At 44.4% G+C, this 19,606-nt stretch overlaps 2 protein-coding genes across 10 annotated transcripts in view; one reads left to right on the forward strand and one right to left on the reverse strand.

The window, feature by feature from the left end:
- Positions 1-110: 110 nt before the first annotated feature.
- RSPH1 (radial spoke head 1 homolog) lies at positions 111-7,049 on the reverse strand. The gene is made up of 9 exons (XM_017810970.1): positions 6,915-7,049; positions 6,561-6,674; positions 6,342-6,447; positions 5,082-5,172; positions 4,678-4,813; positions 4,311-4,382; positions 2,471-2,657; positions 1,924-2,064; positions 111-186 (listed from the first exon to the last, which is right to left on the reverse strand). Exons 1-9 carry the CDS (start codon positions 6,972-6,974, stop codon positions 164-166), a joined length of 930 nt encoding a protein of 309 aa, XP_017666459.1. The 5' UTR covers positions 6,975-7,049; the 3' UTR covers positions 111-163.
- Positions 7,050-16,812: 9,763 nt separating this feature from the next.
- The window catches only part of SLC37A1 (solute carrier family 37 member 1), a 39,140-nt gene continuing 36,346 nt past the window's right edge, over positions 16,813-19,606 (forward strand). For 2 of the 9 annotated variants that reach the window (XM_017810960.1, XM_017810963.1), the window contains exons 1-2: positions 16,813-16,921; positions 17,561-17,654. The gene's annotated coding sequence lies outside the window, so the exon portion shown is untranslated. Of the gene's footprint in view, positions 16,922-17,170; positions 17,655-17,999; positions 18,082-18,449; positions 19,031-19,606 lie in introns of those variants that run through there. The other 7 variants (XM_017810964.1, XM_017810967.1, XM_017810969.1 and 4 more) reach the window with 5 other exon arrangements.

The following is a 19,606-nucleotide window of genomic DNA, read 5'->3' on the forward strand; positions in this document are numbered from 1 at the left end:
TTCCAGACAGAACCATGACAGAAATGTTTATTCAGTGTATCTTAACTCAAGCTCTTACGAATAACAATATTGCAGGTTTACCACACTAAATTATTTACTTTGAAATTTCCTTTTTTCTGGAACTTTGCCTTCAGTTGTATCCAATTATTCGGTTTCCTCTCATTCAACCTCCTAAATCAGTAGTTTCTGTGGAGGTGAAGGAAAGACAGGGCATAGAGATGCATTATAAAACACTGGAAAGCAATCCCAGCAACCTAAAACAGAACTTCAGGACTCTGCTGTCTACCTCAGTCCTCCTTACCCACTGCCTTTCAATGCCAACACTTGAATTTAACTGTTTTACATTGTTTGTCAGCTGGCAGACACAGTACACACACACTGACTGCCAGCCAGCCCATATATAACTCTGGAATAGCCAAAGGATGTCTCCTACTTAAATGATACCAGAGGCAACGTGGAGCAAGAAGGACAGAATTTCTGTGTCATCCCAAAATCATGGTAATGGGGCAGGGAATACAAGGCTGCAAGAAAACAGATTTTGTTACATCTGCTCTTCACAGGATCCATATTTTCTTCGTATCTTTTCCTCTTCCTGTAACTTCATCTTGCTAAACACAAAGACAAGGGGAACAATATGTTGCCTAAATAATTATAGATGGAGACCTATGCTGAAAAATGGATATAATCATCCAATTCCTTGATTCTGGACATATGTCACATCGCTATATTTTCAGGCACTGGTATCAGCCTCTGTGCTGTATCTGACAGATACCTGGGTTCATTTGTTCTTAAAAAGAGTCCCTACAAAAACCAGTGGGGAAACCAGAACTGCTTTGTTGTGGTGGGCCAGAAAAAATTCATTAGAATCAAGCTCAGTGTAAATGGTTCTTTGAGCTCAGTGGTCTTTGAGACAAACCAGGCTCAGTGCATCTTGCCAAATCCAAAGCACAGCTATGCAGGAAACCTGCCGAGATTTCTGCTGGATCTGATCCAAGCCCAGGGATCCTGTAAGATGTCAGTCCCACACACCAGGTCAGCCAGCTGGTTGCTCTGCCCTGAAGCAGGAGAGCACCTTCAGAGATGAACACTGAGTGCAAATAAACTATGAAAACTGCAAGAGCTGACTTAAATGTTTTGTGTACACCCCCAGGCACTCTCAGATGGTTCAACAGACTTTCTGACCCCCACGGACAGTGCTTTGCTTCAGTTTACTGTAAAATGGACTGATTACAAATGGATAAAATTACCTGATGATTTCAGACATCATATCATTTACATGCAAGCTTGTAAACTTTAACACTTAATAAAATAAAATCAACACAATTGGGTGGAGGCCTACAAGCTAAATATGATTAAACACAGAAGCATCTTTTTGTTGCTTCTTAGTAACTGTGTATTTAAAATAGGCTTCTGAACGGCCTGGAAAAAATCTGAGCTTCTGAATTTTTAGGAGAAACAAATGAACCAGAGAGACTGATCAACCCATAATATATACCAACACCTAAAATTTGTTTCTTCAGAGTTATTTTGCCTGCTTTTTAGCTTCACTTGGGAGAATAAGAATACATAGTTTCGTTCATGAGAGAAAAGTGGAGTGCTCAAAACTTCCTGAACTTCACAGAGTCTGACACCATCTCTCTCATTTTTGTATAAAACCCCCCAAGTTTGGAAATGTAATCTCCTACAAATTCAGCTCTTCAAGTGCTGTCAACTGTACATGCACAGATAATGCTGCACAGGAGTGTCACTTTTAATTTGTGCTGTGGCAGTAAATGATAGTTTACCTCTCTAGAGGACTGTCCCTCAACAAAGGCAGAGATTCCCACGGTCTCTCAGCAGCAGCAGGACTTCACCTGATTGACCTGCATCATTTCAAACCCCGACTGCTAATTAAACAATGAGCACACACGCCCCAGTCCTCACCTTGATCCTCCCGAACTTCGTTTGCTTCCTCCTCTCTTCTTCCCTCACCTTCCTCTCCTGCATCCCCTGCTGGGCTCAAACCTTCACTGGGTTCATGAGCAGAGGGCTCAACATCCCCACCCTCAGCAGACTCCTCAGTGACTGAGAAATTAGAAATACCAAAGAAAACTAATGGTACACATTTGCACTCAGGCTTTGCTTTCATGCAGCAGCTACAAACTCTAACTGAAGGCTGCAGTTGTTACTCACATGAGAAATCCCACACAATCTTCTCTAAGGGTTTGTGATCAAACCTGTATGGTATAGACTAAAATGACTCACAGTTGTATCTCATTATGCTACATCAGATGAAACAGATCTACACGTATTGTGCAGTTTAGGAACAGACTTGGCAGTTCCAAACATCCAATACATGGAAAACCATAGGAAAGACAAACCAAAACAAAGCAAAACATAAAAACCTTAATACCACCACTTGCTATTAAACCTGAAAAACCACGGTCACGTAGTCAGAGCACAGAGTTTCCAGATGTCCAGCAGAACAGACCTGCAACTGGTGGCATTTCCTCCTCTCCAGTTTCTGCTGCTGCTGCTGCCTCCAGGGAGGCTTCTCTGGGAGATGGGGGCTTTTCATCCTTGGGAGTCCAGGGTGTTAATTTGGTAATTTCTATTGCTTTCCATGTTGGTTCAACAGGTAATGGGACTTCCTCCTCTTCTTCTTCTTCTCCTTTTTCCTAGAAGAGAATTCAAGAAATCCAGTATCTCATCCTATGGGTATTAGGGGAGTAACTAAAGTGATGGTTTTGTGTACTAAAACCTCCTTATTTGGGTTGAAAATGGCAACACCTTTTAAAGTAATTTTTACAGGTGGAGGAACTTCAGCAGCCACGAATCTTGGACAAGAACTACACTTAGAACCTTGATGAAGTCAGTTGACCATTACTAGTGACTGAGACTTTGCAGTTTGCCTTCTTTAAGGCAAAAGTTTGTCTCTCCCTTAAACAGAATGGCTGGGAGGGGCCTGTCAACCATGGCTCCTCTTCAGTGCCTGCAAAGGAGACCTGATGCTCTGTCTGGTAGGTGCTGCCCTGTCTGTCTCACACAGGAACACAAACAAAAAACAGCTGTTTCTGCCTCCATCTTTGCCTGGGGAAGCCCTCTGAAAGGATCTAGGAAGCAATAAAGTACTGCACAAAAGCTTATGGGTTTGAAATCTGAAGATAATTTTTTTGATTCGAAAAATCATGCTTGATTTTATCCAAATATGGAAAGTCTTATAATGGAATCATTATCTGTATTCCCATCTAATTTCTTCGAATTTTTTTTAAAATGCACTTTGTTCTGCAACTACTTCAACTAAAGTAAAGGGGCAAAATTTAATCTTACTTCAGTGGCAGCACTGTCCCTTGCTTTACACATCTAATCCAACAATTCCCAACTGAACTGAGAATATCACATACACATCATTTTGGGTACTCCTGTGAATCTGATACTTAATTTGGGGATCTCTTGCTTTTAGCCAAAGAAGGCAAAATAGTCTCCAAGCTTTGCAAATCTCTATCACTATTGACAGGAGTTTGATAATTATTATTGCTTAAGAAATAATTGCTGAATCAGAGAATTTTCAAAGAGTGTGTAAGGGGAACTAATCTGTCAGCCAACAGAGGTAGAAAACTCTAAACTAAAATTTTATTTATTATTTATTTATTGTATTTTGAAACCAAAACAGTAAAATTAAGACATATTTCTTATTTCTGTAGCTATTTTGCACCACATTAATCAGAAATGTTTCAAAACATTCATGCATGAAGGAGAAGGAAAAACAGACCCTGATCCCAGCTGCTCCCTACAATTATTAGAAGCTGTGGATATTATGCTCCTGACGGGACCAGGACAACAATACTTCAAAAACATGAATCTGCTGGAAATTACCATTTGTACACATAGCACCAAGCAGCTCAGAAATACAAGGAGAAATATTTTTCCCTGTTTTCTGGTTTTCAGAACAAAGTGTAATTCACACAGGCTAAATGTACAGACAGATACATCTACATTCTTCTGTACTTTGAGCCTTCAAATGTTTTGGGAAGGTCCTGATTCTCCTAAACTTTAGGAAGAAATGATTCGTGTCTGCATGCACTGCAAAATCACACCTTGTACTTGTCAAAGCTTTCACAGTAGAGAAGGTAAAGAAAAAAGCAAAATGAAGAACCTCAGTTCTTAAAAAATGCACAAGTTTCCACCCTCCTTTGGCTGGTAAGACCTACTTCAACATCAGTGTCTACAGGGCATTTTATAGATTACTCAACAACAGGTTTGATTTACTGAGTTCTCTAATATTCAGAGAATATCAGAGAAACATTAATTTGAAGCACTGTCTCTTTTACCTGCTCCAATTGTATGTATTCACCGTGCTGTTCACATCCAAAATCAAAGACGTACTTGCCACGACCTAAAGGCTGCATAAAGACACAAAAACGTCAGCAGAACTAAACAGTTCATTCTAGGCATAGAAATAACCTTTACTACAAAATCCACACAACAGTCAATAGCATTAGAGCTTGGGAGCAAAGTTGCAGAGAAACTTGGCATTGTGTCCTACAGATTAATTCAGTTTTATGTGTTACACGTATGGCACAAGAAATAATACAGAAGATCAGGAGCCTGGCTTCTTATTTTAAGTGGAAACAGGTCATATTAAGGCAATTCTATGCGAACTGTTCACAGGAATAGGTAGTTTTGCTGCACACTTACCTTTCCGTTGAAAAACCTGCCTATAAACCTATGGTTTAGGTGGATAATTTCAGCTGGTCCTTCCTGGATTCCATTTACCCAACGACCAACATACTTAGATCCTGAGTCTTTATAGACATATATACCATGCCCATGCCTACAGAGAAAAACGTAATTTTGCTTTATATCACTGCATACTAAGAATTAAGGATTGCTATTGCTTTTAAGGTATGAAGTTGTTATTTTTAAGGTATTAAAACTGTATTAATTAAGCAGCTGAAATTACTCAAGCTGGACTAAATTCCAAGGTCACCCCTGGACTTGATTTGCTGCAGTCAGACATGGTTTGAAAATCTTTGCTTTTTAATGCCATTATTGGGTGACTTGAAAAGCACAGAGAATGAAATTCTAAGAATGAAACAAACCTTTTGTGGTTAAACCACTCTCCAGTGTAGCTGTCTCCATTTGCATACATATATTCTCCGTGGCCCTGTCTCTGGTCGTCCACCCAGTCTCCTTTGGTGACAAGAGGACACAAACAGTGTGAGACGTGGTTTATTTCCTGGTGTGATATAGTGGTCAGTTGGTAAAGTCATCATACAATTATTAGAGAAGGAAAAGAAAGCTATGACAGCACTGTGATTCCTTACTATTCCTTACACCCCTCCTTACTCTAAACCCTTCCTCTTTCCTCATCAGTCTGTCACATATATTCATGCTGCTGCCTGACCTCCATTTCCCTTTGTCTATCATGGTCTGTCTCCATTATCACTCTCCATTATCATTATGAACACAGGAGGCCATGTAACAACCTGCCCCTACGTTTAATTTGGGTAATGTAGTACAATAGCAGTAGACAATGTGACATTTCCACACAAATTTAAAGGGTAATTACTTTAATTTGACTCATTTGCTGAAGCTGTCCTGTCAGACAGGGGGCACATACACTCAAAAGGATGCTAGACTGTGTGTCTTAATTATTCTTCTATTCAAACTTATTATAAGTTATTAAAAAAAAAAGTAAAAATCACAGCTGCAAGGCAAGATTAGGCTGCTCTTTTTGCTCTCAGCTTCTAACCCTCACAACAGGAATATTTTTTCTTGTCTACCTTAGAAAAAAAAAAAGGGGAAAATACTGTCCCTTGAGGCTTAACTGATATTCAGAGTTTTTCAGGTACACTCCTGCAAGCAGGGAAACAATGTGACTTTAAACTACTTCAAACTTCAGAGATGTCCCAATCCCTGAGCAGATTCTAATAAACAGAATATTTTTTTTAAGGATGGATCTAATAGAGTCCTAAAATACTTTATACTGAACACATCTGTGGTTCAAATTATCACTCAGGAATAAGGAACTATCCTCTCTGCTATGAGGACTGCACTTATTTGCAAAAGATACTTAATATTTCTGGGGACTTGGAACATCCCATTTGAAAGGAGGATATGAAAAGACTAAACCACTAATAAATGTCATACTTATCATAATAATATACCTTAAATCCCCATGAATAAACCCCAAATTTCTCAGAGCCATTACTAAAGAAGGAATGAAAGGAAAACATCCTGTAGCAAATGCACCATCTTAAAGACATTCTCCAATTCACTATCTCTACGCATTTGGGGGAGCAGGGGTGAATGTGTCCTTGTGGTAACAGAAATCCTTGCAACTGTGCTCAGTGTTTTACCTGAATATTTTGATCCATCTGGATAAAAAAAGATACCCTTGCCATGCTTTTTGTTTTGAAGGTAGTTTCCAGTGTAGAGGGCACCGCTCTTAAACCTGTAGGTCCCCTGGAACACATTTGGCACAGACAAAACACTTGTCAGCGCTCACTCTTGCTCCAGTCCAGTGCCCAAACTCACACCACGGGGGAACGCAACCACAACCAGTGCCGGTGTCTTACTCGGCCGCTCCTCAAACCACGCTCGTATTCCCCCTCGTACGTGTCTCCGTTGGGCAGCCGAGCTTTCCCATAGCCGTGCCGCTCCCCTTCGGCGTTGCGATCGCCGTCGTATTCCTGCTCAAACGCGGGAAGAGAATGGGTGAGAGGGCTGGACCTGCCTGAGTCCGACAGAGAGAAACAGGCGTGTGAGGAAAGCTGCCCCAGCCCGGCTCAGGCTCCGGTGCCGCGGGAGCGCTGCGGGCCCGGCCCCGCGCTGCCTTTGCCGCCGCTGTTCCCTTTCCCGCAGCCCCGGCCCGCGGCGCTGCAGCAGCTCCCGCCCGCTTTCCCCCCGGCCCCGGCCCCGTCCCGGCGGACCCCCACGCCGGCCTCGCCCTCCCCGGCCTCGTCCTGCTCCTCGGAGCCCAGGTCCGACATGGCCGCGAGTCGCCGTCGCTGTGACAACCGGAGCCACCCGCGGGGCCGAGCGCGGCCGGGCCGCCCCTCACGGCTGGGCCGCAGCCCGGCCGAGGGACAGGGTCTAGTCGAGGGGAAAAAAAAAAAAAACAACAAACCACTGAGAGGGGGTCTCATCCATACATTTAAATATCCCCCATCCATACATTTAAATATCCCCAAGGGGATGGTGCCAGGCTCTTCTCAGTGGTGCCCAGCGACAGCACGAGGAGCAATGGCTATAAACTAAAACACAACAAATCCCTCCTCAACATGAGGGAGAACATGAGGAATGGTCTTATTATGCAGGAAAATCTCTGTATTCTGGCTTTTTTCGAAGCCCCTTCACTCAGTCGGCCTCGGCAGTGACCTACATAACTCCCGTGGCCAAGTTCAGCCACCTCAGACAGTGAAGAGCCTCCCACACTAATACAATTACAGATAAATCAATGCAGGCAGGGAAGAGAAGGGCTCTCCTTCCTCGAAAGACCAAGAAGAATGAAAGGGAGAAGCTCATGAGGAAAAGGAGAGAGTACAGTACATCACAGCCCCCCCCCATTAATCAGCAATAACACCCCGAATGAAAAAGACTTGATTTGTATTTTATGTCACATTTTTTATGTTTTATTTGTGAGCTGCGGTATTCGAAACTAATCACTCTTTAAAGAGATTTGATTTGCCTCAATGCAAGGTAGTGCTTTCCAACTCTTTGCAGAGGAAAACGCCCCGAAACCCTGCCTTTGAGAAGGGAGCTGATGAGGACTGCATTCCAGCTCCTGCCTGCCTCCTGCAGATGTTGAGGACAGGTTGTCTTGCTGAATGCAAGTTGTACTTCACTCCTCTGCAAAGCAGCAGCTTCACAGAGCTTGCTAGAGCTTGGCAGGACTCAGGGTGGCCCAGTGATACAGGAGTCAGGCAAATCACCTCACTATCCCTTTGCACAGTAATTTAATGGCTGAGGTTTCCCAGGAGGAGCCAGGCGAGGATATGTGTGGTGAAAAGCAGCAAGGCATCCAGGCACTGGGCAGAGGAGGTGACATTTCTGAGGCAGGCAGCAAAAGGAGTGGCAGGTGGTAGGAAAACAGGTGGAGGTTGCCTCATACCCCGGGCCAAAGCTTTACCACACAAACCAGAAGAAAAACAGGGTCATCTCTATACAAAGATACACCATGTTCAGGTAAGTTTCTTTGTTTTCACAGGTAGAAATCAAAATAGCCAGTATTTAGATAATAAATAAATAGTAATAAAGTGTCACTTCTATGGCATGTGTGTCTTTTTGTTTTCAGTTGGGCAAAGATGAAAAAGGAAGAGACTATTGCTAAATACCTTCATGTTCATATGAACCATGTGGGCTTCCGTGTCACTAACTTGAGAACACTTTCCATTTGAAACAGTTAAGAACACTGAAATTAAACTTTGTCAGCTGGCAGGGCATTAAGAAGCCATACATTTATTAACTCAGATCTGTATGGTTTTTTCTCCTTCCTGCACATTCCCAGCACTTGACTAGGGAAGCACAATTTACATAATGCTGCACTGTTAATAAGCAACTGCAGAATGTGCAAATTAATGCCCTGACTGCTCACATCCTGCAGAACTGACATGAGTGCACACTATCTGAAGCATTATCTGTGCAGTTTCTTCTTTCTTACTCTTGATCATGCCTCTGTTTCTTCTTGCACCTAAGGTTGGCTACATTCTTTTCTCTACTATGAGGCGATGTCTCTAATTATAAAACTGGTCACTTGGTCTGTGAGTGGCATATTCATTCTAAGCAGACACTGAGGCTCAGGGCTATAAGGGAAAATATGTTTGGAATGCATGTGGAGGTGTTCCCTGTTAAACTCAATGATAAAAATAACCAGACATGTCTTTTGGCCTCTAAGGTGACGTAGCCCAGGGGACAGCTGTGACACAAACAGGAGGCAGGGACAAGCCACCAGAGTCACTCCCCTGGACGATCACTAATAATGATCACTAACTGCTCTTGCTTATTGTTTCAGAGCTCCAAAGGAGGAAAAGGGCCTGAAGGAGCAATAGCTCAGTTTTCTTGGGAAACAGCCAAGAACTATTTCTTTATAAAAGTAAAGCTGCTCAAACCCCAGAAGTGGCACACAGTACAAATGTCTGTATGTCAGGATCACATAATCTTACTTAAATGAGGGAGGCATTACTTAAAGTTTTCTAGAAACTGTCTTGTGAGGACAACTACAGCTTATAAGGATACATATAATTAATGTAAAGAAGGATTGATTTTGTAGTTTCTGGTCTTCCAGTTGCATTTGGGTGTGTTGGAGTGTCACATTAAAGTTAAGCTTCAAGTATGTGACTACTGAAAGGAGGGCTGCCTTCTTACTGCTTTCTTACTTCCTTACTTTCCTGGTTTTTCCTTTTCCGTCAAAGGACCAACATAATACTATAAACATTCTAACTATAAGGTCCTGCTGATCTTGTATATAAATTTCATATATCCAAAGTCCTGAGAGCGTAAGTGTTTGTACTGGAAAGACAGTGACATACAAAAGTTGGGCACAAGACCCCATAAGGTGCCTTCTGCGGGAAACAACAGCCCTGGACATCTTTTTATTCTGCCTTGCAGGTCCTCACTCTCAACTGAACCAGAGAGCTCTGTAGGGAGGAATGGCCAAAAAGCATTTTTAAGGCCAGTTATGCTCCTGGCTCTTCTCGGACTTTACCCTGTGTCAGGAGGGGGGAGACTTTCAGCAGTGCAGAGGTTCTGCAGGGAAGGTGCTGCTGTGCCAGGCCTGGGCTCGGGGCTCCTTCCAGCACTGGCCAAGCTTTGAAAACACACATTGCACAGTGAACATTGGAAACGACAGGACTATTTGTTCACCTCTACATTGCAATCAGTGTCTCTCTTCTGAGGGGTGATAAAAATGCAGCAGGGTGCACACATGACCTCTGATGTGGTGAAGGCAGTGTGCTGCTTAATTCACACTTGGTGCATTTTGGAATTCCTGCCTCCAGGAGCTGGCTGCTCTCTGCCCCTGTCCTACCACACATCCTTCTTCCAGGGGCAGCGCCTCTGGGAACCAGCTTTTCTCCACCCAGCCTGCAGTGTAGCTCTAGGGAGCCACCTTTTCAAATTCTGCCATCAAAATTAATAGGAAGAGTGGAGCTAATTTGTCTGATTCACAGGTTGGTTTCCCCACTTCACATATTATTCGATTGTGACTGACAGAGCTGGTTGCTCCGTGAGGGCCAGTCCTTGGCACTCAAGTCAGCTGGAGTTTAGCTCTGGGCTAAATTAGAGATGCAAATGAGCTTTCATTGCTCATGGTAGGGCAGACCTGGGCAGGATTATGTCTTTTGACAGGACTTTAAAGAACAGAAATCTGTAAGTAAATATTTTGCTATCTCTTTCTCCTTACAACAGCTAAAACCACAGTCGAGAGTAATGCGTGGTCAGTATCAGATACTTGCAAAGTGTAAACAGGAGCTGTCAGGAAAATCTTAGTGCAGTCAGCTTTCTTCCTCCTGAAACTTAAATATAAACCAGGTTGTTTTCATCAGCCTTTTGGAGGAAAACTGTGGGATAAGAGAATTAAAATAATATCCAAAGGGCAGTCCTTGTTTGGGAACATATATTCCAGGTCTTTTTAATATTCTGCGATAAATACTATCAGACACACTTAAAATATTTTCTTAGATTAAGGGAGAAAACAGTGGACAAAGTGGAACTTACTGTCACTAACTTCTATATATTGTTTTTTCCCTCCAATTCAGATTTAAGCAAGATTCTTAAATGTCAAAATCCTTTGCAAAATGGGAACTTCTCTCCAAACAGCTCTTTTTAAGCTCTTTACAGGCAAAATGAAATATGCTTATTCTGTATAAAGATAGCCTCTTTTTGTGCTAATAACCAGCCAGAAAAACAAGTAAATGACCTTTCAAGCCACTCAGTTTACAAGTGCCTCCTCCAAGTACAGTTAACATTGGGATATCCTGAAGGCAGGATCATTCAAAAAGCAAAGGCTATGTGAAAGCCATTCTTGACATAGGGATAAAACTTTTTGGTATCTTGGCAAAATAAGACCTTTCAGTTTCCTCCTGCAGAATATCCAAGGGAAAGTGTTCTCCTGTATTTATATCCTGCCTCCCAATTCTCTGACCTCACTGCTCAGTTTGAAGGACAGACTGCATTCCATTCTTCAGACATCTGGAAAAACTGTCAAGTTTCTCCTTTTACCTAAGGGGTTTCCCCTTCCACTAAAGTGCAGTAGGGACATATACAGGTCACTTTGATTCCATTTAGGAAATTGTTGCTAATGTCTTTTCTCAAGATTTCTATGACAATCAGAATCACTGCTGCTACCAAGAAAGCAGTTGGCATTCGTGAGATAAAAAAATATCTTATGGCCAGTATAAGAATAAAGCAGCATTAATATTACATTTTTCTCTACTTTTCTCTGGAAGTTGTTTCATTAAATAACCAACCACCCAAACCTAAGCTTCTTTATTCAGGCATAGCTTGTAAGGACATAAAGTTCAAGCAGCCCAGTCCTTTAGTCTATACCACCTGAAGTCCTAATCTGGTAATTCAGAATGAATTCAATAGAGAATAATGAAATGATTGAGATAGATGGGACTACTTTGGTGCCTCCTCATTCCTGTCAGCTCAAATACCTCTGTACTTCATCTCCTTATTCCTGACTTGCAAGGCAATTGCTGTAGTGTAAGCTCTCTGTTCTCGTCTGCTTTCTATTTTACCATGGTATTTGTAACTGTTCTGGTATTTGATTTCTATTAAAATACGTTTCAGTCCTCCCTTCTCATATAACTACCCTCCAGTGATCAAGTCTGCAAGCAAGGAGAAAGGAAATCTCTCAGTAGCCTACCTGCCTCTTTCACCCTGTTTACTCCTCAGCAGTAGTTTCTGCAGCTATATCTTGCACTTCCACTCTGTTCTCCAGGAAAATTAAGAGTAGAAATAAGGGCAAAGTAACAAAAGAAACTATCCCATTTCCTACTGGAAGCAGAATTAGATTCTTCAAGATAAGTTCCTCAAAATAGAATCGTATTTTGTGATGAAAGATGCTCCACATATCGTTTCACAGATTCCAACGACGGCTTGGTTGTATTTTGGTTTTGTTTCTGTTTTTGCAGTTTGTTTGCTTGCTTGTTTTTTAAATTCTGCATTCTCAGAACATTCTTTTCATTTTTTTTTGAGTCTCTATTTTATTTTGGGTCTCTAACCAAGGAACCTCCATCCTCACTACAGGGGCCACTGATCCCAGAAGCCAGAGTTCACGTGAAGCAGCTCTGACAGGGCTCCCTTCAGCAAATTCTACCCCAGTAGACACCACTGCTGCTATAACCACTTCTTTTACAGATCTTTCCTTAGACAGCATGAGGTGATTTAACAGTCAGACTCTCCAGCCCTCTGGAAAGCCTTGTGGAGAGTCAGAGCAGCACACTGCCAGCACCACTGACCTCATTTTTCTGAATGGAACCAGAGACAGGAAGGCAGCTCACAGGGTTCAAATAAATGCCATCGTTCCTAAACGTCTCCTGCAGTCAGAGCAATATCTATCTTTATGTAGGCAGCCTGGAGGCAGTTTTACTGCCCCTCCCTCTCCATGTTCCACATGCTATATATTTTTTTTCTTCCTAAGTAGCCGTTAGTACTCAGGTACAGTCTTGCTCTGTCTGTGGAAAAGCCTGTGCTGGCCCAGTGCTCTCGTCCACTGGCCTCTTTTCCTAAAGCTTCTCCCTGGTGATTCTCACTGGATTTCTGTCAAGCTGCATGCAAAGAAAGTACCAGTCTGGAAACTCTGGAGACATATTAGTGTGGCACTGTGCCAGCACTAAAATTTATCATAATGGGCAGGACACAGTGTGCTAAATCAGCTAGAGAGCTTCCAACACAGCTGCATTACCTCCAGCCCCTCCCAAGTGTGGCCACAGCAGGGCTATACCCATTTACATACAGGCATAGCCGTTTTTTGGCTCTTTTGGATATTTTTATTTTTTTCTGTCTGCCAAAGCTCGATGGCAGGTTATATTTGGATTGCACCCAGTGTTGATGTGAATTGCTTATACAATATCCCAGCTGCTCTGTTGGGAAAACAAAGTATGTAAAACTAATAAAGGCAAATAAAAGCAGTGATTACATCAGTCCTAGGAATCCTGCTACTTGTGGGGAATAAAGTCTAAGTAAATATCAATTTTTATATAGTAAGATACTATTTAACAACCCATTATCATGTAAATAAGGTATGAGTTTCTCTGATCCCCTAAGACAAAGAGACTGCTCTGTGGCCAAACAGATTAGCCTTTTCCATCTGTGCAATTATGAATCATAAAAGATACTTGTGCAATTTACTGGAAAGAAAATAAATATATGAATCAGCTAAAGGATGCAATAGTCTGCATCCAGACCTCTGCTCAGCCAGCATCACCTATTCAGCAAGGAAAGACTATGGTGACACCCACTGTACCACCACTGCAAAGTGCTCTGCTACATCAGCTCTTGAGGAGTTAAAGCACCACTCGTGGAAGTAAAATTTAACTGTCAACCAGGAAATTAGATTATCTCCTCTGAGAGAAGCACCATCAGAAGCATCCATCAGCACCTGCCAAGTCATACATCTTTATTTCTGTTTGGTTTTGCAGACAAAAGCTCGTACTTTTCTATTTCCTCTCATATGAATGTCACCAGAGGCTTAAAAAGTCAAACTGCTGTCACACTTTCTACCTAATTTACTGGGCTGTATCCTTCATTTGTGTTTCCTTCTGGAAAGTAACTGGTAAAGTGTCCTTTCTGGGTTTTATGCTGTGAGGCTCTAGATTACACATGTTATTTTAAAACTTGTGTTTCTGTTTTTTTATCCATGTACTTTTGGCTGTAGATCTCCTTTTATCTCTGCCTGACCTCTGGCCCTCCTCTGATGCTCTACACCAGCAGGCTGTTGTGCAACTAGCAGCACCAGCTCCCGCTGCTCCCTCTCTCTGTATTCCTACTTATTTGATGGCTTCTGGCAGTTGTAGCTGCTGGTGACCCACACTGGCACAGCAGAGAGCGCAGCTGTGCCAAGTGTGGCAGCCAGCAGGTTTCAGTGATGCTAAAGGAATGGATTGCAGGGAACCTTTATTTGAATGGGAGATGCAGTTTCTACTTTTAAGTATGAAAAGTATCAGGGTTTCTGTGGCTGTTTGGCTCATGCTTTTTGCAAGCTGCTTGTAACTGAGAATGGGAAGATATTCAAGCGAGGTTAAATTCTTTCAGGAATTTAAAAAGGGCCAAGGCGACAGCAATTTAAAAAATATGAGGATTCCACATGATGATGAATAGTTGCTGTGATAATCTGAGATGGCTAACTCATGTATACAAATGCATTCTGATAGGTCTGACCTTTTCTGCTGTAAAGAGACAACTTTTCATTTTTTTGATGTGTATGCGTGTGTGAGTCAGAATAAACGATGTCTGTGCCTTACGGTGCAAAAGTGCAGCCACATGACTCATGCAAACCACTGTTCTTGGAGGAGCATCCCCTGACTAGTTTTGTCTCTACTAATTGGTTGTTACAGCAAAAATGACAAGGATCATTTGTCATTACACAGACGCTCTGGGTGTAACTACCCCATCTATATTGGATTTTAGCGTGTGCTTTTCCACCCCAGAGAACAGTTGTCCTGTCAGTAAGGCAAGGACATTTCTGTGATAGGCCTGCTCAGAAAAAATAAAGCAGCTTGAAGTATTTCCTTCTCCACTTCATGCACCATCATACAGGGGACAGTAGATGTGGAGGGCTAAAGCAGCCCCGGGACATGCCTGTTTATCTCCATCTCCAAGTGTTCAGAGTCTGCTAAACTTAGCCCTACGTCCATTTTTGACAATAGGCTGAGCTGCTGAGGGTTTGGGGCAGATGCTTTTTCTTTTGGGTTGGCCTGGGACTGTACTGTTAAAAAAGCAACCATGCACTGTCCTTTCCCTGAGACACTGAATGAAAGTGTGGTTTGTTTTATACTGCAGGACGGTTTGGTAAAAGCTGTGCTAATTTGAGACCTTTTGATAGTGAGTAGAGGCTTTTGCTTTTATCTGAGAAACAAAATCATCTCTTCAGAGGACTGATGATAATCAAGAGCACTGCATTAGTTTTCCAAGTAGGTAATTTGTAGCGCTTGGGGAGATGATATGAAGGCTTTTTTTTTTTAACCTCTGATTCTCTGCTTACAAATCGCAGCAAGAAGGTTGGAATCAACATCTGCCACCAGCAAGCTTTAAAGCAGTGGGTTGTGCAGCATCAACCTGCATCTGCAATGGGTGCAACTCTGGGACCCTGGTTCTGCAAATGTTAAAATAAGGGTGAAGGGCTCATTTGCTGACTCAGAGGAAGTGAAGGAAAGATGCCACTGTGATTGTGGAGCAAAGCTGAGCATGTGTCTGACATGTGGGGCCTAGGTAACATCACACTGGGAGTCAAAGAGTTTCTTTTATTGGTATTTCCAGCATAGGCAGTGCAAGAGGAGAGAGAAAAGACAGAACAAAATCGAACACTTCAGCCAGTGCCATAGGCAGGTCGTTTGTGCCAGGCAGGGGGTACTTTACAGGGGACAAACAGTTATACAGATAAATTTAAACCTGCATGAAGTAACTGTTAGCAGCTATTCAGTCTTGGATGAAAGAACAGCATAGGGTTTTCTGCACTGGGGAGGTTGTCATGATGAAGAAATGCACCAGCAGCTGGAAGCGTGCATTTATATAAATAACTGAGCTTTGAAATACATACGGTTGCTGAAATGCACTGCAGGATCAGGAAACCAGATAACAACTAAAATAAATATATTATTTCTTTTTTAAAGAAGCACCACTGAATTTTTCCTTCGGATTTCCGGTGACCTGGTGTGTGATTTGTTAACATTTGTTGTTTGGCACCAGAAATACCTTTGTGTTATGTCTGGCAGGCAACCGATAGTGCTGCAGTGAGACACCTGTGCACACCCAGGCTGGGGGACTGCCTGCCTGGGGATCCTACTGGCGATGCCAGGCAGCACAGAGGGATCAGGACACCACTCTGGAGCACATGGAGTGGGAGAGGCTGCCAGGGTGACAGGTGGGTCAGTGGGAATGGCAGGCACAAGGAAGCAGCTTTTCCCTGCCCAGCAGGTTGGGGGTGAGCTGGGGCCTCGTGGGAGGCCAGGGGCAGCGGTTCCAAGAATGGGTCAGGTTGGAAGGGACCACAGTGGGTCATCTGGTCCAGCCTCCCTGCTCAAGCCGGGTCATCCCAGAGCGCATGGCACAGGATTGTGTCCAGATGGTTCTGGAATATCTCCAGTGAGGGAGACTCCACACCCTTTCTGGGTAACCTGTTTCAGTGCTTGGTCACTGCACAAGAAAGTTCTTCCTCACATTCAGGTGGAACTTCCTGAGCATCAGTTTGTGCCCGCTGTCTCTTGTCCTATTGCTTGGCATCACCACGAAGAGCCTGGTCTATCCTCCTAGCACCCTCCCTTTAGGTATTTATACACACTGAGGAGGTCCCCTCTCAGCCGACTCTGCTCGACGCTGAACAGGCCCAGCTCCCTCAGCCTTTATTTGTAAGGGAGATGCTCCAGTCCCTTCATCATCCTCACACCTTCCTCTGAACCCACTCCAGGAGCTCCATGTCTGAGGAGCCCAGAACTGTTCACAGCATCCCAGATGCACCTCACCAGCGCTGAGCAGACGGTCAGGATGACCCGCGAGAACTGCTATTCCTCATGCAAAGGGTTCCCCCCGCAGGCTCCTCCTTCTCCTCCTCCTCCTCCTCCTCGGTGCGGCGGGGAGGAGGGGCCGAGCCCGCCCGGTCCCGCCGCGCAGCTCCGGCGGCGGGCGGCGATCCGGAGCCGCGCCCGGCCCGGCCCAGCCCGGCTCGGCGGGACACGGGGACTCAGGAAGCTGCCGGTGCCGGGATCAGCGTTGCCGGGTAGGCTCGGCGGGCGGGGGGCGGCCGTGCACCTGCCGTGCCCGCGGCGGGGGCGGAGCGGGGGCGGCTCCCGGGCCGCGGGGCCGCTCGGGAGCGGCGGGACCGGGCGGGGGTGCCCGGGGGGCGCTCGGGCAGCGGGCAGGGGTGCCCGGCCCCGGCTCTCCGCCCCTGTGCGCTGCCGAGAGCTGCCCGTGGGTTGGGCTGGGCTCCCGCTCTTGGTCTTGGCGCTGCCCTTGGCCCCCGGGGCGGCTCCGGGGCCGGTCAGTCCTGCGCGTCCCGGGGCCCCGACCCACGATGTGCTCACCGGGGCTGTGCCCCTCTGTGGCTAAGCCAGGATGAACTGGGTTTTTTTGTGTCTTAAACAGAATGAACATGGCCATTTAATGCCCCAGAGCGGCGGGTTTGGCAGGCTCTGGCTCAGGTGCGGAGCTGCCGGGCGTTAAACGCGACGCGCATTTGACCTGCGTTTGTGCGAAGGCGTTTTGAGCCCTTGGGGACACCCCGAGGAGGGTTTGGTTACCCGCTGTTTGCAGACACTGAATTAATCTCTGCCCTCTGGGGAGCTGTGCGTGGCCAGGCACGACCTTCCTTCCCTCTGCCTCTCCAGCACAGCTGATCCCGGGTTTACCGTGTTTGCAGAGGGAAAGGCCGGTCACCGATGACTGTTTTCCCGAAACAGGGAGGAATGTTTCACCCAGTGGGAAGCCTGAAGGAGCAATACCAATTTTGGAAGGTAAATATGGTTTCAAACTAAGTACCGGAATATCGCTTTATAGGTTGCAGTACAGCAAGGAGGAAGTGAAGTGTTCGTTTGGCTGTCGGCTGAAATAGTTGCAGAAAATGAAAGAACCTAAAGCCAGTTTCAGTGATTAAATTCGAGATTGTCCTTGAACTTCATTAGTAAACCAGAAATACAAAGGATGTATTGGCAAACTAACAGTTATGTGTTGTACCCTATTAATGTAATTTCTGAAGTATAGTTTGGCTTTTAAAATTTAGCTTAATCTACGGCAGGATGTGATCTTTATAACCTGTTTTCACAAGTTTTATTGCCACAAATTCCTTTGCTTTTGTGGAGGACGTTCTATTTGTTTATTAAAAAGCACATGAACGTCAGAGGAACTTACGGATACGTGGAGGCAGAGATAAGTTGTTGACAAGTAATTGAGAACTCAGCTGTTTCTCCCTGCAGTACATAAAATGAAATCAACCTCTGTCAAATAGCGTTCGAGTGCTCTCTGTGCTGCTTATAGTCCAGTCATCTTTGCTGGGAAGTGACTGGGATCCGGGTGATGGGATTTACTGTTGGGAGGTGGTGCGAGTACCATCTGTGCAGCAGGTGCACAGATGTGCAACCTTGTGTGACCACTTAGTACTGAAACCTTTTGTAAGATCTGTGAAGTCTTTTCCTGCTTAGGCTAAAGCTGCTAAATAGTAGCTTGTTAAATAATTGCTTTGCTATGATGATAATTGCCTTGTCCCATTATATTTTAAAAGAAGCATTTAAGGAGATGTTTGACCTCGGGTTTTTGTTCTCAGCCGGCTTCTCAGTTTTTTTCCCAGTAGATGTTTTTGTCACCTTGCTTAGTGTGGTCAGTTAAATAATAATTTTGGTGTCTGGGGATAACTGTGAGAGAGAAGTGGGGTTTGGGATAACCCTGAAATAGGTTTGTTGCTGCTGGAAGAAAAATTCCCTCCAGCTGGGGGCTGCTTGTGCCAACCTATTTTTCTTCTTACCTTTCTTCTGCTACTGGGGCTATCAACCAAACACGGATTACTGACAAGTCGTTGTTTTGAAATTGAGTTCCCCTGACCTAACTAGCCAGCTGTGGTTGGAAGGGGCAGTCCCACCTTCAGTCCCTGTCTTTATGCTCCCGCTGCGTTGGATTAATCCTAAGTAGCAGTTTTATGACTATAGAATGAATTAATATTCTCTGTTGGATCAGCTGCATTTCAGGGCAGGTTTTCTGATGAATCAGCCACCTGAACCATGGCTGTACAACTGCAAGGTCTGAGACAGAGGGAATCAGGGACCTGCATCTGGGAGTGGAAGAGGGGAGGAGGGTGTAGGGTTGCACTTTCCCTAACCTCTGCAACCTCAAAGAGGAGGTAGGAAACCCATGGTGGGTGGGAATGATTACGGGGTTTAATTAATTGCACAACTGATTCAGAGCTGGGGAGGTGTGGGGGGGGGTGAAACATGCCAAACGAGATTAGCAAGTCAGCTCACTTCGAGGGGAGGGAGGTGTCAAACTGAACCAGGATACCGGAAAAAATAAAGCTGTGGCAAAAATGTGTTAGCATAAAGGAGCAGACCCCTGATTTTCTGTTGGGATACTCTGTTTGGAAAGAGGTGGGTTTTCCTCCATTCCTGGGGAGAAAGTCAGTGTGGGTAGTGAAGCTCTCAAGTTGCTGGCTTGGACACAGCAGATCCTGTTTGGTGTTGGCAGTCATCTGATTGAGGATTAGTTTTGATTTCTGTGATAAGATGGGGCAATGAAGATGATCTCATGTTAAGACCAACCCTTGGTCTTGGGCAGGTCTGTTTACTTGCTTGGCAGGTGTGTTTTCTTTTGTTTACCAGGAGAGCTGATCCTGTATCCTACCAACTTCCCATCAGTGGCTTTTGCTGGCATTAAACCCACTAGCAGGGCTACCAGGAGGGTGGTAGGGGTTATGCTGCAG

The sequence above is a fragment of the Lepidothrix coronata genome, unplaced genomic scaffold (assembly GCF_001604755.1).
Source record: "Lepidothrix coronata isolate B3197 unplaced genomic scaffold, Lepidothrix_coronata-1.0 Scaffold30, whole genome shotgun sequence".
NCBI lineage: Eukaryota > Metazoa > Chordata > Aves > Passeriformes > Pipridae > Lepidothrix > Lepidothrix coronata.

What these genes read in the sequence shown, in the direction of transcription:
- RSPH1 (XM_017810970.1), bottom strand. Translation starts at nt 6,974, where the DNA reads ATGTCGGACCTGGGCTCCGAGGAGCAGGACGAGGCCGGGGAGGGCGAG. An exon ending in GTGGTTTGAGGAGCGGCCGA is followed by an intron (nt 6,448 to 6,560) that starts GTAAGACACCGG and finishes AATGTGTTCCAG; the next exon opens with GGGACCTACAGGTTTAAGAG. An exon ending in AATACATACAATTGGAGCAG is followed by an intron (nt 2,658 to 4,310) that starts GTAAAAGAGACA and finishes ATTCTCTTCTAG; the next exon opens with GAAAAAGGAGAAGAAGAAGA.